Consider the following 19199-nt stretch of genomic DNA (forward strand, 5'->3'; position numbering starts at 1 on the left):
AATAAAATAAGTTGCATGGACAAAAGTATAGCCTAGGGAATATAATCAATACTATTATAATGATATTGTATCATGACAGATGGTAATACATTTATCCTAGTGAGCATTGCATAACATACAGAATTGTCAAGACTCTATGTTGTAAACCTGAAACTAATACAGTATTTTGTATTAACTATACTTCTATTTAAAATTTTAGTAAAAATAAAATAAAGTGTGTAAAAGCATTTTGTAAAATTTTTAAAATATCTATTCAAGTTTATCATTGTTATCACAAACAAATCATATACGGCCTTGTTAGTTGCCTTGTATTGATTTAGTACATTATTCTCTTATGCTGTTAGTGGGCTTGGTAATATTATTTAAATGTCTACGTGTGATTACCTAATTAAGTTTTTAATTCTCTGGGGGCAGTGAATATTGATGGTATTAAGATCAAAGAGCCAAATTCCCAATTATCTTAGAACTAATTATCTTTGAGACATAACTGGGCTTGTATCTCCTACTAAAGTATAAATCCATACCAGAGAAACTTATATTCTCATCCTAGTCGCACGGAGACAGTGAATTGAAGATACCTGATAGGAATACTCTCCAGCTGAAAGAGGATCATCAAGGGAGTGATCAGAGTTGGTTTGTCTCAGCTTGTCCAGGTTTGGCTTGGTGTAGTCACAAGACTTTCTGGGAAACAAGAAGTAGAAGGCAGTATGGCTTGGGCTCATGCCATTTTCTTTATTTGAAGGATAATTTGCATAAAATAAAGTGCATATTCACTTGAGTTTTGACAAATGTAATCTACTGTTACCACTCCCCCAATCAAGATGGAGAACATCGCTACCTCCCCAGTGTCCTTTCTCAGTCAATCCCTCCTGCTCCCAGAGACAACCACTTTTCTGATTTCTATCACCATAGCTTAGTTTTGCTCAAAAAAGTCACATAAATAGGACCATAAAATAACGTACTATTTTTTTTTTTTTTAGGTTCTTTCACTCAGCACCCTTTTTGGGATTCAACCATTTTGTTACATATATAACTAGTTATAACATTTTGTTGTTGAGTATTACTTCATTGCATAAATATATCTTAATTTATTTTTCATTCACCTATTAATGGCCATTTGGATTGTTTCTGGGCTTTAGCGATGTGAGAAAGGTTGCTGTGAACATGCTGGTGTAGGTCTTTAGCAGGTACATAATTTCACTACTCTTGAGATTGTCAGCAGACTGAATAAAAAGCAAGATCCAAAGATATGTTGTTTTCAAGAGACATATTTTAAGTATACTAATACAGATAGATTGAAAATAAAAGAATAGCAAAAGGTATTGTGTGTAAACACTAATCAAAAGAAAGCTGATATGACTATATTAATATCATAGAAGGTAGGCTTCAAGACAAGGAATATTAACATAGATTGTTAAAAAGTGGTCATTTCTGGGACACGTGGTTGGATTAGTCAATAGAGCATGTGACTCTTGATCTTAGGGTTGTGAGTTCAAGCTCTATACTGGGCAAGGAGCCTATTTTAAAAAAATGTCATTTCATAGGAATAAAAGGGCTGAATTGTAACAAGACATAATTTAAAATGTGAATGACAAAATCATAGAGTTCCAAAATAAAAAGAGAAAAAATAAGTGAGAAATATATAAATACACAGTTGCTGTTAGAGATTTTAACAATCTTCTTTCAGTAGTTGATAGAACAAATAGAAAAAATTTAGTAGACTTGAATAATACTATCAATTATCAAACATGAAGACCTAGTTGACATTTATAGGATAATACATCCAACTGCAGAATATACATTCTTTTCAAGTATACATGAAACATTCATCAAAGATCATATGCTAGGCCATGATATAATCCTTAATTTATCTCAGAATATTTGACAACAGGGGTGCCAGGGTGGCTCACTGAGTTAAAGCCTCTGCTTTCGGCTCAGGTCATGATCTTAGGGTTCTGGGATCGAGCCCAGTGTTGGGCTCTTTTTGCTCAGCAGGGAGCCTGCTTCCCCCCACCCTCTCTCTGCCTACCTCTCTGTCTGCTTGTGATCTCTGTCTGTCAAATAAATAAAATAAAATCTTTAAAAATGAAGAATATTTGACAACAGTAGAATTAAATTAGAAACCAGTAAAAATAGGTATCTATAAAAAGCCAATTATTTTAGAAAGTAAGCAACACATTTCTAAATAATCAATACATGGGTCAAAGAAGAAATCATAAGGAAAATTAGAAAGTGTTCTACATTGAATGACAATTAGAATACAACATGTTAAAAGTCTGGTGTTCATGCCTTTTAATCATTCTGTTGTCTTGGGACTGATTGATCAAATTAACATTAATAATAAAAGTAACATGAAAGGGGATAGGCAAAAAAGCGACTGAAAGAGATCATACCTACTATCAACTAATGTTTTTATTGTTACAATTATAATGAAGTCACTGGATATTGGTTAACCTAATAGGCAAATATCCTTTCAGTGTCAATAAACAGAATGCTAAGTAAATATTTTGGCAATTTTTCCCTGGTAAAACCCATATAGGGGTATGTATGAAGCTTCCGTTTCATCCAATGAAACGGTACCAGAAATAGTCTGGATAGTTAAATATTGACAAAGATGATAACTAAAGAATAAGTTAATCAGTGATTAAAAAGTTGAATAGGCAACCAAGAAAAGTTGTGGAATCTTTGTTCTGAGATCCAAGACAAAACCATCTGTCTCTGATTTGGGTTCAATCGTTAATGAATGTAACCAGTCTGACTCAATGATCTATTGGGAGGCCCCCTTCCAAACACAAAACCTATGATTTTAATTAGCGTTAGTTATAGTGCCAACACAAGGGAAAAAATTTGCTCACGCCATAAAGAGTGGTAGGGGTTTATCCTCTAAGTTATATCTTCTAATTGATAAATTCTTTTATTTGGAAGAATATTTTATTTCTAGAACTCCACAAACATTCCTCCTCCTCCTCCTTCTCCTCCTCCTCCTTTTGCTTCTTCGCACTCTCCCTCTCGCTCTCTCGCTCTCTCACTGTGTTATCTTTTATGAGAAATCAAGGAATATTCAGTTCGAAATTTGTGATCATGACTTGAGCTTTTCAAAAAATGTGTGAGTCATGTCTTGCCCTTTGATAATTTCCAAGTGACGAAGCTGCTTTTACAGATCAGTCCCAACTTTTAATGATTTCCGTATATTTTGTTTCATTGGGAGTGAGGAAAATAAATGGGAAATGTCATTCATGAGTATGAGCTTGCAAATGAATACGTGGAAGGCAAACGGTTATTACTTTATCTGAGGAACGCAGTATGTTTTCCTAAGCCTTTTGCCCTTTTCTCTTCTCAAGCATATAGTTTCTCCTGTTTTCATTCACAGTTGAAAACAGTGCAGCAGTATGGTGGGACAATCACATCTATGTGCATGGACAGAAGGCTATTCAAAATCTAAACATCTTACAAGTTTAACCGTACTTTTATAATTCACATGCATGAAGTTATATAGAGCAACTTTAAAAAAATATAGAATGCAAGAGATCATTTCTTCATTCATTCTTACAGGCAAAAATTGTTATATTAATAATATTAAAAAAGAGACGAAAATGCATAATGCTTTGCTGTTCAAGAAACATTTTACTTCAAATGATCTGAATTCATCCCAGCAGCAACATTGTTGATTTGACCACGACAGGAATTACCTTTATTCTGAAGAGAGAATAAACAAGAAAGAAAAAAAAAGAGAGAGGTCAAGAGATTAAGTGAACTGAGGAACAGAATGGCTAATTCTCTGTGCTTTCTCTCTAAATTGTAGGAGTGATTAGGAATAAGGGATGTGTTGCCAACATATTGAACAGACAAATACATTATCAAAACATTTTCCCATGTGAAAGCAAACAAACAAAACTTTTTGTATTGTATGTCTTACTTGGTTATGCTGTTACGTTGGTCTGTTTAAAAAACTATCATGATCAGAAAGATGATCTCTTTTCTAATCTTTTAAAATTTCAACAAATATTTCTAGGCATTAAGGATAAGAAACATTTTGCCTTATCTGCTTCTCTGACATCGAGCTGTTTCTGGATGCTAAATATGACTACTGCACTTTTCATATCTGCAAGGCTGTTCCTGGGTCCACCCTGCAAATAGCCGTCCAGGTTTAGACTTCTCTGAGCAGCCAGGCATGTCTATCCCGCTTTCAACGCCCCCATTCTGTTCTGTGCTCAGGCTCAGATCATTTAGTGGCAGTGAACTTTCCTTTATTTCTGGTATGATTGTTGCTTCTCAGGGTCTGGCTTGGGCCCTGATCTTGACATTTATGTCACAGGTGTCACCGGTGAAACTGCTGGGAAACCAGATGGCAGGCCTAACTGAGGTTGGCAGCATCTGCTGTTGTACTCATTGTCCCTGTTACCTGCTCTACTTTCTTCTTCCTGTTGATGTTATTGTCCTGTGTTGCAGTTTCATTTGTTCAATGCTATTTACCCTTCTATAGGCCTTTCCAAATGCGAATTCCTTTCTGTAGCTCTTTTCATGTATTTTTTCTGCTTGGAACCCCACTATCCAGGAGGGCTTATGACTTGGCTGCCTTCCTTGGGTCCTTCGGGGGCTTTTCCTTAAATGTCACTTCCTCAGCAAGACTTCCCCCTAAGCACCCTATTTAAATTTTCAACACACCACTCTCCCTGACCCTGATATTTTTTCTCTTCCTTCCCTGCAGTATCTTTTTCCATAGCAATAGAGCACAGGCTCTAGTCCATGTTGATGTTCTTGTACATAATCTGTATCATTAGGATATATAAAATAAAAGCTTTATGAGGGCAGATCCATTTGGTTACTTACTGTATTCTAAGCATCCGGAAGAACACTGGCTCTTAGCACTTTAAAAAAAGTTGTCTCTTGTTGTTAAATGATACATTGCACTGCAAATTCTGAAGTACCGGGCTTCTAGCTTTATATTTAGTCTTATTCAGCTTAGTACAGTGCTATGTGTAAGAGTTTTAAGGATATGTTTCACTTACTTGTGGAGCGTAAGGAATAACATGGAGGACATTAGGAGAAGGAAAGGAAAAGTGAATTGGGGTAAATTGGAGAGGGAGGTGAAGCATGAGAGACTGTGGACTCTGAGAAACAAACTGAGGGTTTTGGAGGGGAGGGGGTAGGGGGTTGGGTGAGCCTGGTGGTGGGTATTAAGGAGGGCACATATTGCATGGAGCACTGGGTGTGGTGCATAAACGATGAATCTTGGAACACGGAAGGAAAAAAGGGCATAGGGAAAATCTGGATAAGTAGCACGTACTCTGTGTACTGGGTTTTTTATTTATTTAATCCTCACTGTAACCCAAGCCCTTTGCCTAAAGAAGCACAGTGAGAAAGTAGCAGAGTAAGTATGCACACTAGTTTCATCTGGCTCCAAAGTTACTGCCTTTTCTTCAAAGCATGGTGCCCACCAAATAATAGTAAGTCAACAAGAACCCCTCAAAATTGATGATGGTGCATAAATCAGGTGTAGCTGATTGGCTAAGAAAAAAGAACTGTAAATTAGCTTCTGAAAAAGATAAGTGTCAATGCCAAAAGAAGGAAATTCAAAACTATTTAGAGCCATAGCACCTTTGGCTTAAGTGCGTGGACCTCCAAGGTAACTAACTTAAAAAGGAAGACATGTTTCTGGACACATGTTTTGACATATCTGCTGAAAATATATTGTTTACAATGTGAAAGTTAAAACGACAAATAGATTCTTTCTTGATCCTGAAAAGGCAGGAAGAACTGCTCTTCAGTGTCTTATTGTGGTCTAAGAAACAGTAATTAATCATATTTTTAAAGCAAGCCAGATTTTATCCGTATGATCTTTTTTTACTATGTCCTCTCTTTGGCCTCTTTTGATCTAGTGAAACAAATGCAAGTTAGGTCTCATTTTTAATTTAGTACCATATATGTATGGAGAAACCACATGATGCAATGGGCACAGGAGACTGGAGGAGAGCCAGCAAGCCTAGACAAGACCCTGACCTCATGGGGCCCAGAGCCATGCAGGAGCAGCCACTGCTAAGGGAGATAACATGTTCTGTGAACATCTGGATATTGAGTTATCTCTAATCCAGAATTTATGTAAAAAAAAAAAAAAACCCTTAATAATTAATTAAATTCTGTCTTCATTTTTCTTTCCTTAGTGAGAGATAATTTGATGCGCTCTCTCTGTCTCTCTGTCTCTCTCTCTTTTTTAGGTAATCATATAATCTGGATGTTGGAAGTATTTTATTATTCTACATTTCAGTTATTAGCTCAGACAGGCATGTTTTCTATAACATTTTCTTGACTATTTCTGGTAATTGAGAATTACTTCTTGTTAAAAAATAGTCAGTTTGTGTCGGAGGCAGGCCCCTGGCCAGGGCGGCCTCCGCCATTAAAAGATGGCGCCTGGCTAGTTGCCAGGTTAGGATTGCCTCGTGAGACTAAGCGGAACGCCCAAAGAGGAAGTAAACAGCATTGGTTGCTAGCGAAGTTGTTCGTTTAGGTGCACAGCCTGATTCGCTCCCTCCTGTACTCTGCTCGCTGATTGGTCATGTAAGCGTATATAAGTGTGTAGACTTGCGGAAATAAAGAGAGAGAAGATGCATCCGAACTGGGGCGTCTTGTTGTCCTTGCGGGGCAAGGGCGATAAGTTTGTTTAAGGCAAGTCTAAGAATTTGAACATTAAGTTTTTTCTCCTATAACATTCCTATTTGTCTTCAATCTGTCCTCTAGAGTCAGAAGAGACTTTTGCACATCTCGGTCCCGTGCAACATGACAGCTTGTTTAAAACTGTGTCTCTTTGAAATTGTCTGCTATCTAGTTCTTTTATTGAGTATCTACTTTGTGCAGGGTATGGCTTTATGTACTTAAAGGTCACAAAGGGAGTATATCGTAGCCTTACCTCAAAGTAGTTACATAAATATGACAAATAGTGTGTGAGAAGCAAGTGCTGTTGAGTTTGAAAAAGTGAAAGGCCACACCCAGCTGAAAGGATGTAGAAATATTCATGGGAAATGTAACATTTGAGATTTAAAACTGATATTGTCTTGTCAGGTTGAATTGTCGTGAATTTTAGGTAGTGAAAACAAAATAAGCAGCAACTTGGAAGTAGAAACACAGAGATCAGGATGTAAGTTTAGGAAAACTTGAGCAAATTAGTTCTTCTTTACCATAAAGTGCTAGTAGAGGTTGACAGGTAATAAGACTGGAAAGGAAATTTGGTGCGTTCTTTCAATGTCAGGCAGAGGAATTTCTACTTTATATGAATGGTAATGGAGAATGTTTGAAGATTCTTGGATGAGGGTGACAAATACAAGGTTATACTTTCATTAAATTGACGTAGCAGTAGTTTTGGGAGTGAACTAAAGCAAAGAAAAGTGTATGTATAGGAATGCATTAAAAAAAAATGGCACTCCCTACTGTACATATAAAGGAAATTCAGAAAAAAAAAAAGAGAGATCTCTTAAAGAGAATTTTTCCAAGCAATTTCACCTGAAAAACTGAAAGACTGGCAAATACATGATTGTTGAACTGTCTGGGCTGGTGAAATAAGCTACCAAGGCAGAAACAAGCATATGTGTGTGTATATGTGCATGTGTGCACAGGTGTATGGATATAGTGTGTGTGCGTGTGCGTGTGTGTGTGTGTGTAGAGGAGAGGAGAGGCAGCACTGTGAGTTTAGTCTGACTTTTGTTAAGTAGTCTGACTTTAAGAAAGGTAAAGTAAGCTCAAACAGTGGAGTGGCCATAAATTTATAGGGTCACTTACACGGCTCTTTGTAACTGAAAGAAACAAAACTGGAAACCTGGAATTAGGCAGGTGTCATGACACATAAATATATACTGGTGAGAGTGTACTGAGTGAAAAGACAAGAGAGCTTCTGAATAATATAGGGGTACAACTGTTAATTCACCAATGATTTACTGGATGATTTATCTCAGATAATGAGGTATGCTGGACATTGTGGAAAAACCACAAAAAGAGATGGGTTAAGATAAGAAATATGAGATAATAGGGGAGAGAAGTTTTACATGGATAACTTTAATAAAAAGTAGAACTGACAAACATCACTAAGGTTCTCTGAAAAAAGAAATCAGCATTTATTTAGTATCTACTATGTTCTAGGCATAGTGCTTAGTTTTTTCTTATAAATTTATTTCATAAAACTCAAACTGAGCCTTGATTTCTACTGATGAGAAATTTAAGGTTCAGAGAATTTAAGTCTTATTCCAGCAGGAGTCAAGATAAGCCCATAAAACATGATTATAAGGGGAAACTCGGTTATATTGTAGGTCACCAGTTTAATAGCAGCGAGCTTATGGTATTGTGACAATATCTCAGGTATAGAAAGGGATCTGGCGACTTAAAAAATCAGTCGTATTTCTCGTTACCCTTCTCAGTTGGTGTATCAATGGTACATTTTTCTGAAAATGGAATGATGAAGCATATTTAGAATTTGAAATCAGACACATGTGAGTTTAAACGCTGCTGCCTCTGTTGGCAGTGCCTCATTACAGCCTCCATATGCCCAGATCACCACCACATTAGAAAAGTGTCAACAGCATTACTTCCCTTACAAAATACCACAAGGATAAAATGAGATAACTAATATCCAGAATCAAGTAGAGTGTCAGAATTTAAATCACGTGAACATGAAATGAAGACACAAATCTGCGGTCTCTTATGGTCTCACCCTCTCTCATATCTAGTTCTCTCTCTGTCTCTCTGAGGCACACACATGTACATACATACACGCATGCACAAATTTTGCATCAAGGATATTTTGGAATGTAGCTATTTTTTGAGCATTGTTTTTCATTTCAAAGGCCTTCTGCTCCTGGCTCTGCCTACTTGTTCTCTCCTGGGATGATGCCTGGACATTAGATCCACTACCCCACTGAGGAGTTCAGAGACTGCCTTTTTTTTCTCTCCGTTGAAGAGGGTGAGAGCTGAGGGGCCAAGTTACAGGTAGAGGTCCTCAATGAAATGGAAGGAATGAAGGAATGAAGAAAACCGAGCTGGAAATATTCTAGCATTTGGAACAATTTTTCACTTTTTCGGGAGGACCATGACTTGGGAAATTTTCTTCCTTGTCTATTAAATTCAGAATTGGAATTCTGTGATTCTAACATAATTTAGCCATCAAAATAAATGAATATGTAATCAGAGTAGAGGTGGCCTTCCAAATGACAAATCATTTAAGAAGGGTTGAGGTAGTTCATGGATAGTCTACTAACATGCACTTAATATATCTGAAGATTAAAAAAGGATGTACAACAACGTTGCCAGACTATCTGCAATAGAGTAAAAATACCTGCATAAAGATATTGGCATATGTCATTATACATAACTTATTTTTCCCCAGGAAAGTTGGATGTAAAATGATTATTTACTACACTGAATAGTATTTCCCAGGGATCATCATGATTATGAAAATATTGGTGTGCATATCTGTTATAGAAAAAAATAATGTTTAAAAATATAACAGGGCGCCTGGGTGGCTCAGTTGGTTAAGCACCTGCCTTCAGCTCAGGTCATGATCTGGAGTCCTGGGTCCAAGTCCCACATCAGGCTCCCTGGTAGGGAGCTCTACACTCAGCAGGTCGTCTACTTCTCCCACTGACCTCTCATGCTCTCTCACTCTCATTCTCTCTCTCTCAAATAAATAAACAAATTTTAAAAAATGACAGTCATTTAAAGAAATGAAGGATATTGTTCAACAATTATAATATGAACAGAAAATGAGTTTTTGGAAATATATATTGGAACTAACCCTAGAATTGAAAGAAAAATGATGATTTATCCAAATAGTATCTACTAAGCCTATGCCTTTCATTTTCCATTATGTTCTGTTCCCAATCTATAGTGGAAAAACATGTAAATCTATTTGTTCAGAACTTTCTCCCTTTTATGGAAATTGTTAGTTACAGAAATAAGTGAGTGGCTCAAGGTAAAAGATAGAAAGATGTAAAAACACAGTAAGTGACAATCAGAAAGTTTCTGAAAAAATAAATTGAAATCTATGGATTAAGTAAACTAGAAAATCCAAAAATAAATCCTCAGATAACATTTAACAAGTCTTTTCTTAGTTTATGTTTCCAGCATTATTCTAATGTAATGAAGAAAACTAAAAATTAGTTGTAAAATAGGATTAAAAGATAACTTTCAGAAAGACATTTCTTAGTCTCTCTCAGCTTTCTTGAGTAAATATCCTCAAGTTTTTGAGCACTTATCCACAATTAGTAATTATAACATAAACTGTTATATAATTATTTCCTTATCTGTGAGATTAAGTAAGCCAATTTTTTTTCGGTATAAGTTGAACCTTAGAGTAATTACTATAAAGTGAATCTTTGTGGAAAGAAATTAGTCATATGCTGTTTTTATTATATGTCTTTATAATTACTCTATCTTTTATGATAACTTTTATATTTGTAGATGTCATCATATATAATAACATGGTTTTTTTAATATTTTAATTTAGAAAATTAATGTTCCTCTTTTATAAGTGAGAAAAAATTTTTAAAAATAGGATTGAAAGGCAAAAAATGTTATCAGAGTTTAAAAATTAGTTCATAATATTCATTCCTTTCTGACTACTTAAAATAATATTGTGTACCTTTCCAATTACTTATGAGTCTTCCAAATATAATATCTGGCTTTAAAAGTTGTAACATAAAATCACCTGTCTGTAAAGTAATGCAACTAAATGAAGTTTAAAAACTTCACGTAACGAGCCATTTAGCAATCTCATAAAATGTCAGTTTGGTGTTAACAAGAGCAAATAGGAGAAAAGCTAATGTGCAAGCCTTCTGAAAACTTCATCCTGGGAAATCAGAAATAAGAGACTATGATCCTTATTTCAAATCTATATTGCATAAAAGTATTTTTGAAATGGAAAAAATATTCACGTGTTGCTCTTCATATATCTTGGGTGTTTTGGTAAAACATTTTCTGCTCACCCTTTTAAATATCCTGTAACATAGTCACTAGCTACGATCACTGGGACAAAAATGGGTGATACTACAACTAATATGATGTCAAAGGAACTACACATTCCCTTGTCATTCCTAATAGCAAGTGGCTCCTGGAAAAGGCTGGAGAAGCATTGCATCATGGTTAGGCACATGAATTCTGTGACCAAAAAGCATGAGTTCAGATTCTGACTCTACTATCTCCGGCTGTGAAAACTTAATGCATGTTGCAAACTATTTAATCTTTTGCTGCCTCAGTTTCCTCGTATTTTAAATGGGGATAATCACAACATCTATTTCATCAGGTTGTTATGAGTTAAGTGCTTTTAAATAGTTCTCAAAATGGTGCCTGACAAAAATAGTGCAGTATGTGTTGTTACTTATGGTTAACCTCCCCCAAAAGATACATTTGCCAAATCACTTTGTAATTGTTTTACTCCTTAATTTATTTTTTTTGAATTAGAATCTTATTATACAAAAGCCTATTATTAAGCACATTTGTAAAGTGAGACCAAAATATTCATGTATTCATTTGATAAATGAAGCTAATGCTCATCATAGAGATTCGTGGAACATATGATTCCAGTAGGACAACTTATTTTGGGTAAAGAATCTTCTAACGGTCTTGTCTGGTTTCTAAGTCTTTAGGATGGTATACATAGAAGATACAATTTTTTCTAATGGTAAAGCCAGAAAATATGCTATATGCTATATAGCATATACATATATGCTATATGCAACATATTTTCTAGCATTATATATAGCATATTTTCTAGCTTTATCATTTTCATCAGAAATCTATCTATACATATGTATATATATATCCATGTATTTATATATGTGTATATATATTGTATAGGTAAATAGATCTTCTGACATTAATAATATTGCCAAGTATTGAGGCACTGCAAATATGACCAGTACGTGACCAGAGTACACACTTTACTGTTTTTGTTGACAAGCAACTGTCCACCTCTTGTCCGGTGATAGTATTCCAACTTTGCTTTTGAGGGATATTCCTAGACCACCGCCACAATCCTGACTGTTCATAGATTTCAAGGAAGGTTTCCTTCTCGTTGCAAGGGTGAGGCATTTGCTTTAGGGGAGGTCAATCAAAGCATGAAGCACGGCATTACCTAGGACCGAGTGATTACTTAAGGGATGGGTATGTAACCCAGCTGGAGCTAGTGTGATGCAATGAGAGTTTTTCTGAGTGTTTATTCCTATTGGATTTAAGTCTGGGAGGTTGGGAGCTGCTATAGAGCACCTTATTACAATAAGGAATGAATTTCTAGAAAAGTTAACACCATGGAAGTCAAAGCATAACTAGATGCTGGTAATGTCATCTATGTTCCAGAATCATCCCATGCCTCAACCTAGCCCTAGAAAATAAACCTTGAACTGATGAACTTCCTTTTCCTTCCATCCTTCGTTCCTCTCCTTTCTTCCTTCTCTCCCTCCCTCCCACTTTCTTTCTTTTTTCCCTTCCTTCCTCCCTCCCCCTTTTCTTCCTTCTTTCTTTCCTTTTCTTATTTCTTCCCTCTTTCCCTCCCTCCTTCCCTCTCTCTTTTTTCTTTCTTTCTTCTTTCTCAAGCCAGTGTGAGTCATTCTTTTGTCTCTTATAACCGAAAGAGACCTGCTAGAGTGATTAATTTTTTTTTTTTTTTCCTGGATCTTCTGTATGCTCAGTTCCAACAAATACATTTTCTAATGAAAATGATGAAGCTAGAAAATATGCAAAATATATTGATTTAATAATTAGGACTGTTTCTGGTCATAATTGGCACCACTGCCTGGTATTTATTTAATCTTTATTTCAGGCTTTAGTTGCATGAGCAAGTGTTTATGACTGAATAAAATTCACAGATTTTTGGTGTCAGACTTTCAGTTTGAATCCTATGTGTGTGATCTTAGATGACTAAGATCATAACATGTACGTCCTTTCTTCAGTTTTCAAATCAGGATCATGAAATTGTTTATTTGATAAGATTGGGGGGGTGGGGATGAAATAGTATGGTACATACAGACATGTTAGCCCAGTCAGTGACTGGCACATAGGAAGTCCTCAAATCATCACTTTATCATCAATTGAAAGACTGGCACTTAGGATTTCACTGGATTTTCAGTTTTCTTCTGTCTGCTTTTCAGCCACTAAAATCAGAGTTAAAATAAGATTGGTGTCTCATCACGGTTATTTTATTTCTAGATAAAGTTTATTTGTGTAGCACAAAGACCATCTCCATTGAATTAGCAGAGCACTTTATCGGATGTCAGATACTTTGGGGCTGAGGAATGTTAAATTCCACTGTATGTAAGACTTTCACTAGTATAATTGCTTTTTTATGCTTTTATTTTTAACAGTGTTTATTTTTCTTTTACACTTGGAATTGTTTGTATCGATTGAATGACTTCTGGCTTAGCAAATAAAAAGCGTGATCAGAAGCTTAATCTGCTAGCAGAATTGATGATTGAAATCAGCAAAGTCTTAGCGTTTTGTTCTAAGAAAAGCCTGTGAAAATATCAGAGCTCCATTAGTGAAAGCTTTGGGCGGCTTCAAACACAGGGTTCTGTGTACGCACGCTGTGAGGGGATTCTCTTCACAGTTCCCCCGCCCTCTAGTGGTAGTTATAATAACGCCATTTTGTAGTCCCCAAACAGGAAATGCCTGTTCTTACTTCAGTTACCAGAATCCTTTTACAGGAAGTTAGGTGTGGTCTTTGAAGGAGAATTTAAAAAAAAAAAAAAAAAAAAAAAATGAAAAAAGGAAAAAAAGAAAAAAAGAATGATGGAATTTTAGCTGCAGTCTTCTTGGTGCCAGCTTATCAATCCCAAACTCTGGGTGTAAAAGATTCCGCAGGGGTAATGTTTTAATATTCTTATTATGCTTATTCTCTGTGATGCTTCTCTACCTATACAGTAGAATCCTTGGGGGAATCTGCAGAGGGCCACTTTCATTTTGAAGCTGCTGGCTGCATGTTTTAGCATGTCTCTTTTATTAGAGCATCCAGGCATGGCAGTTTCCTCCATGAAGTATGCATGGACCTTTTTCATGCCTATTTCTGTCGAGGCATGAGGGTCTCTCGGGATGGGTGAGGTAAATGAGGGATGTTTTGGAGGCAGTGTGATACTGAGAGGGCAGTCTGCTAGCTAGTGGCTGAAAGGTCCTAGTCTACTTCAGAAAAAATGTAGAAACGGGAGAGTAGCTTATGTTATTTTAAATTTCCCTGTTTGATCTGGCATATGCTACAGAAATGATGCATTTACTCTTTGAAAACGCACTTCATATAATTAAATGGCAATTCTCATTCCTGTAGGAAGGGGGTTAAAATGGATTGATATTTTAAAAAGAAGAATTATATACAGGTGACATTCAGGAGTTAATGTTTTGGTTGTATGGTTTCAAAAATCATAGAAACTCTTGCAACTGGTTCCGAGGTAACATTTGGAATGATTGGTGTGCTCTGTGAAGTTATATTTGTTAGTCCGGTGAAATATAATTAGAATACAGTAAGCCTCTATGTCATGGCAAAGACCAAAAAAATAGGAGTTTCTTTAAAAGATAAACTATCTTAAACTTGTTATTTTTTCAAGTCTAAATTTGCTACTTAGATGTTTATGAAATGGACACTATTTGAGAAAATGAACTAATTCTACAGTGTTTACTAAGTACTGCAAATTTGTTAATTTAAGAAGCAATTATACTAGGTAGCAGCAGGTTGCTAAGCCAGGGGGGTCCAAGATCCAGACCTCTGACGTGGATGACTTCCTGCCCAGTTTGGCAGGAGCTGGATCCCTTCCTGTGCAGCTTCCGAGCAGTTCCAAATGCAATCGGGCATCCCCCGCTCCTTCCTGCTCCCTTGCTTTCAAGCAGTATCTACCTATGTTTCCATAGCCTGGCATTTCAGGATTTCCAGAGCTCTTTACCAGGTGCGTTGATTTTGAATAAGCTATTAAAGGTGGAAAAGTAGGCCAAAAGGAACATGGAACAAAACATAGAGATACATGCAAGATCCTTGCATAGCCCAGGTTCTATAATTTTGGGTGATTATTCATCTCTTGTTTTGGATCTCTGATATTTTTTTCAGAAAGGATGCTGAAAAAGATGGCTGCCAAAATATTCACACAAGTGAAACAGCAAGCACAAATCAGTATCCTCCATTTCCGTGCTCCGAATTTGGATATTTTCACTTAAAACATTTTGGGAGTGGGAGACTAGATTACCTCATAGACATCTACTGAATGTGAAAGACAGATCTCCATGCAAGCAAATGAATGCATGCCTGAGAATCCCCGGAAGACAGCTTCCTTAATAAAATATTGCAGACAGCTTGGTTTATATATTTTATCTCAGTATCATGTAATTGCCACAGTTACCTTTTATCCTAATGACCATTGCTTCTCTCTCTCTCCTCTCTCTCTCTCTTCTCTCTCTCTTGTTTCCATAGCACTTTTTTATGCAAAGAGCTAAACAGTGATTAAAGGAGCAGGATGAAAAGATGGCACAGTCAGTGCTGGTACCACCAGGACCTGACAGCTTCCGCTTCTTTACCAGGGAATCCCTTGCTGCTATTGAACAACGCATTGCAGAAGAGAAAGCTAAGAGACCCAAACAAGAGCGTAAGGATGAGGATGATGAAAATGGCCCAAAGCCAAATAGTGACTTGGAAGCAGGGAAATCTCTTCCATTTATTTATGGAGACATTCCTCCAGAGATGGTGTCAGAGCCCTTGGAGGACCTGGACCCGTACTATATCAATAAGAAAGTGAGTTTTTAGTGAAGTTGTCTTTACTTGCCCTACTTCCTAATTGGTTCTGGACTAGTCCCACAGTTGTCTGGTGAAGAATGGTGTGCCTCCTCCCCTTTGTCTGAAACATCACTAGGATGCTGGGTGGGCTTGAGCATATAATGGATCCACTATCCTACAAGTCTCCCGGAAGTACTCATTTGAGCCTACATTCCCAGAACGAACAGAGCTGAGGAGGCATGATGCAGTTGGGTAACTGAGGAAGTGCAAAAGTCTATTCACCTTACAGTGTGATGAAGCAGAAAGTGAAAACAAGAGTTATATTTCCAGAAGTAATATTTAAAATCCTTTTTATAATCTCAGGCTCTCTTTAAGTTCCTTTGATGGCAGCCGGATTATGCCTTCTTGCCATGCACTTTCCCCTTTCCACAGCTCTCTGCAGAAGAAATAATAATAGGTGACTTAAGTACTCCCTCCCAAAAGCAGCTCATCCAAAAACACACATGGAAAACTCTGAAGTTCTCATGAAAATTTTTTGTCAAAATGAAGAAGTAATCAAAGCCTCGTTTTTATGCTTTTTGTGTATTACAAATATACTTTTAAAATACTGATATCAAAGCTTGATAAAAGGTCCTAAGAATTCCTACAGCAATTACTACAAGTTTTTTTTTCTCCTTTAAATCCTCATGTTACTTAACTAAATTTAGGAAAGTTAATGGTGCACGAAAAAGAAAAAACACCTATCATCATGTTGTGTGTTGGTAATTAGTGTATTATTATAGTATTTTGTAAGGCAAAATTTTAAGTGATGATCTTACCTTTCTCTTAAAATGTTCCTAATTTTAATATTAAGATCCTAAATTCTGTTTTATGTGTTGTGTTTTCTTTTTCAGACATTTATAGTATTGAATAAAGGGAAAGCAATCTCTCGATTCAGTGCCACCCCTGCCCTGTACATTTTAACTCCCTTCAACCCTATTAGAAAATTAGCTATTAAGATTTTGGTACATTCATATCCTTTTTTCAAATAGTTGCTTGTTAAGATTTTGTTCTTTGACTGAATTATTAATCTGGAAATTTAAAAAAAAAAATCTTGTGCTTGGAAATGTTACATGCTCCTTTTTTTCATTCCTCTTACTCAACTGTTCACATATTGCAAATGGGATCATAGGTAAGTGAACCCCTTTACCTCATCTTCTAGTTGTGCCCCTCTTCCTGACTCACTGCTTCTTCCTTTCTTCTATCCTTTTCTGCTTCCTTCCGAATTGCTGCTACATCTAATTCATTCATTAATATTGATTATGCCGCCAAGTCCTCCTTTTACACATCTTCATATTTTACAATGTTTTGCAATGGGTGAACTCCATGAGCTAATTTTCCTTACTGTTTCACATTTGGAAAATATGTAAATGATCTGAATTGCACAATTTTATATCTTTTTGATCTGAGTTGTACTACTTTCTATTTTTTATTTGAAAGCTTTGAGTTAGTAAATGCTTACAGTTGTGATTGTATGCATACTAGCCTTTCAGATATCTCTCTAATTTTGTTCCCCACCAGCATCCCACTGGTTTTCTATGTTCTCTTCTCTTCTCTTTCCTTCCTTCCTTCTTTCCTGCCTTCCTTCCTCCTTCTTTTTTCTTTTCTTTTCTTTTTATCTCTTCTCCCTCCCTTTCTTTCTTGCTCTCTCTCTTCCTCAGTTGTTCCTGTGTTTTATTCAAGTCAAAGATTCTGCTCCAACTGGCTTTCTCCAAAGGCTTATTGTCTATCAAACCATATACATCCTCATTTTATTCTTCATTCTCCTTATTGAAGTAGCAATATCCTGGAAGTGAGATTGATGACACGTTGGTGGGAGATGGTAATCGGATTTACTCCTAGAAGTTAAATAGAGTAGTTGTGAATGAGAGATTTTATTTTAGGTAAAAGACAGTGGTCTGACTGACAGCCAGCCCTGGGAAAACCAGGGAAGCCAAGGTTTGGAAGACTGGGGTCTTGCCAGGCAGGGGCATTTACAGGAAGAACACTTAAACCTTGGGATGAAGATTGATATGCATCAGGAACCAGAGGTAACGTTCCTGAAGGGGGAACTGTAATCTAAGCAGAGTCTAAAGGCAACTTTTAATGTTTCTTCTTTAGAAAGGGTCATTGCCTGGGGTTCCATGACACGATCAGGCCAGGGATTCCATGACATGGTGAGACTTTTGGTGTAAAAGCCTACTTTCTGCAGTAATCCAAGAAAATGTTTGAATTAGGTAAAGTGAGGAATTCAGGATGTGGGATAAGCTTGGTATAGGGAACTCATTTCAGTTCTGGGTGGAGGGGCTGTAAATCACGTCCCCAGACTTGCCAGGCAGTGTGGTGAATGATGTTTTCAGAAGCATGACATTTTAGAATTCAGTCTCCCTTCAACATCTAATTTGTTTCTTTTCCTCCCTGTGTTCTTTGCATAGACATCAGCATATTTTAATTTGTTATTTCTTTTATGCTTTAAGATTTAATAATTTTTTGAATTATCTAAAGGAATAACATTTCTTTATATCTATTTTTCTAGAAAGAGAACCCAATGGTTTGGGGCATAAAGGTTTTTAAGTTGGCATTAGAAATGAATAATAAAGTTGAGATTTAGATTTGGGTCTCCTGGATTATAAATTATGGTCTATTATTACGTTTTGGGTATTTGTAATCTTTGCACTAAATAAATCTTTCCATAAATTATTTATTTTATTATCAGATAACTATACACCCTTTATGTAAGCTTTATTTTTATATGAAATTCTGTGAAAACTCAAACTTAAGTCCAGTGCTCTATTAAGAGTAGATAACTAGGAGAGTATGCATTGAAAAATAAGTGATTACTGAGTCAGAGGTTAGAAAATCAGATGCGAAACAAGTAACAAAGTGGAAGGGCTGAATTGGTCAGAAAAAAAAAAAACAACTATTTTTCCTGAATCTGAGTGATGGGATGGAATTAAGAAAGCCTAATATTAAAGGGAAAAAAAACAGTTTTTACTTTAAACCTTTTGTGTGGAGATCATGTATTTTTTCGAAAGTGTCATGAAAGCCATCATCTCACTCCAGAAAATCCTAGGAAGTTAGGGAACCCATGAGTTCTAATTTAAGACCCTTTGTGAAAAGAGACGCCTATTGGTAGAGGGCAAGGACAGTTTTAGAAGTTTTGATCATAAGATCCAGGTATTAAAGACATAGTTTATGGTGCTCTCTGGGAATTAGACAACTTGAATTTGAGGGTTTTCACTTGCTTCCCAGAAGAAAGAAAATCTTCAAGGGGCAGAGTTGTTTGGAGACCTGCTGTAATGTGAGTTAGATGAAGGCAGTCAGGTAAATCTATTAAGATTTGCTAAAGTGGGGGCACCTGGGTGGCTCAGTGGGTTAAAGCCTCTGCCTTCAGCTCAGCTCAGGATCTCAGGGTCCTGGGATAGAGTCCCGCATCGGGCTCTCTGCTCAGCAGGGAGCC

At 36.4% G+C, this 19199-nt stretch overlaps 1 protein-coding gene across 5 annotated transcripts in view; it reads left to right on the forward strand.

The window, feature by feature from the left end:
* Positions 1-19199, forward strand: part of LOC116597710 (sodium channel protein type 2 subunit alpha) — a 134720-nt gene that overhangs the window by 36756 nt on the left and 78765 nt on the right. For 2 of the 5 annotated variants that reach the window (XM_032355809.1, XM_032355805.1), the window contains exons 1-3: positions 13729-13835; positions 15422-15739; positions 16615-16733. In XM_032355809.1, the coding sequence (XP_032211700.1) occupies positions 15473-15739; positions 16615-16733 (386 nt within the window). In that variant the 5' untranslated portion in view covers positions 13729-13835; positions 15422-15472. Of the gene's footprint in view, positions 1-13728; positions 13836-14794; positions 14904-15421; positions 15740-16614; positions 16734-19199 lie in introns of those variants that run through there. The other 3 variants (XM_032355807.1, XM_032355806.1, XM_032355808.1) reach the window with 2 other exon arrangements.

This window comes from Mustela erminea, chromosome 8, assembly GCF_009829155.1.
Source record: "Mustela erminea isolate mMusErm1 chromosome 8, mMusErm1.Pri, whole genome shotgun sequence".
In the NCBI taxonomy this organism is placed as follows: domain Eukaryota; kingdom Metazoa; phylum Chordata; class Mammalia; order Carnivora; family Mustelidae; genus Mustela; species Mustela erminea.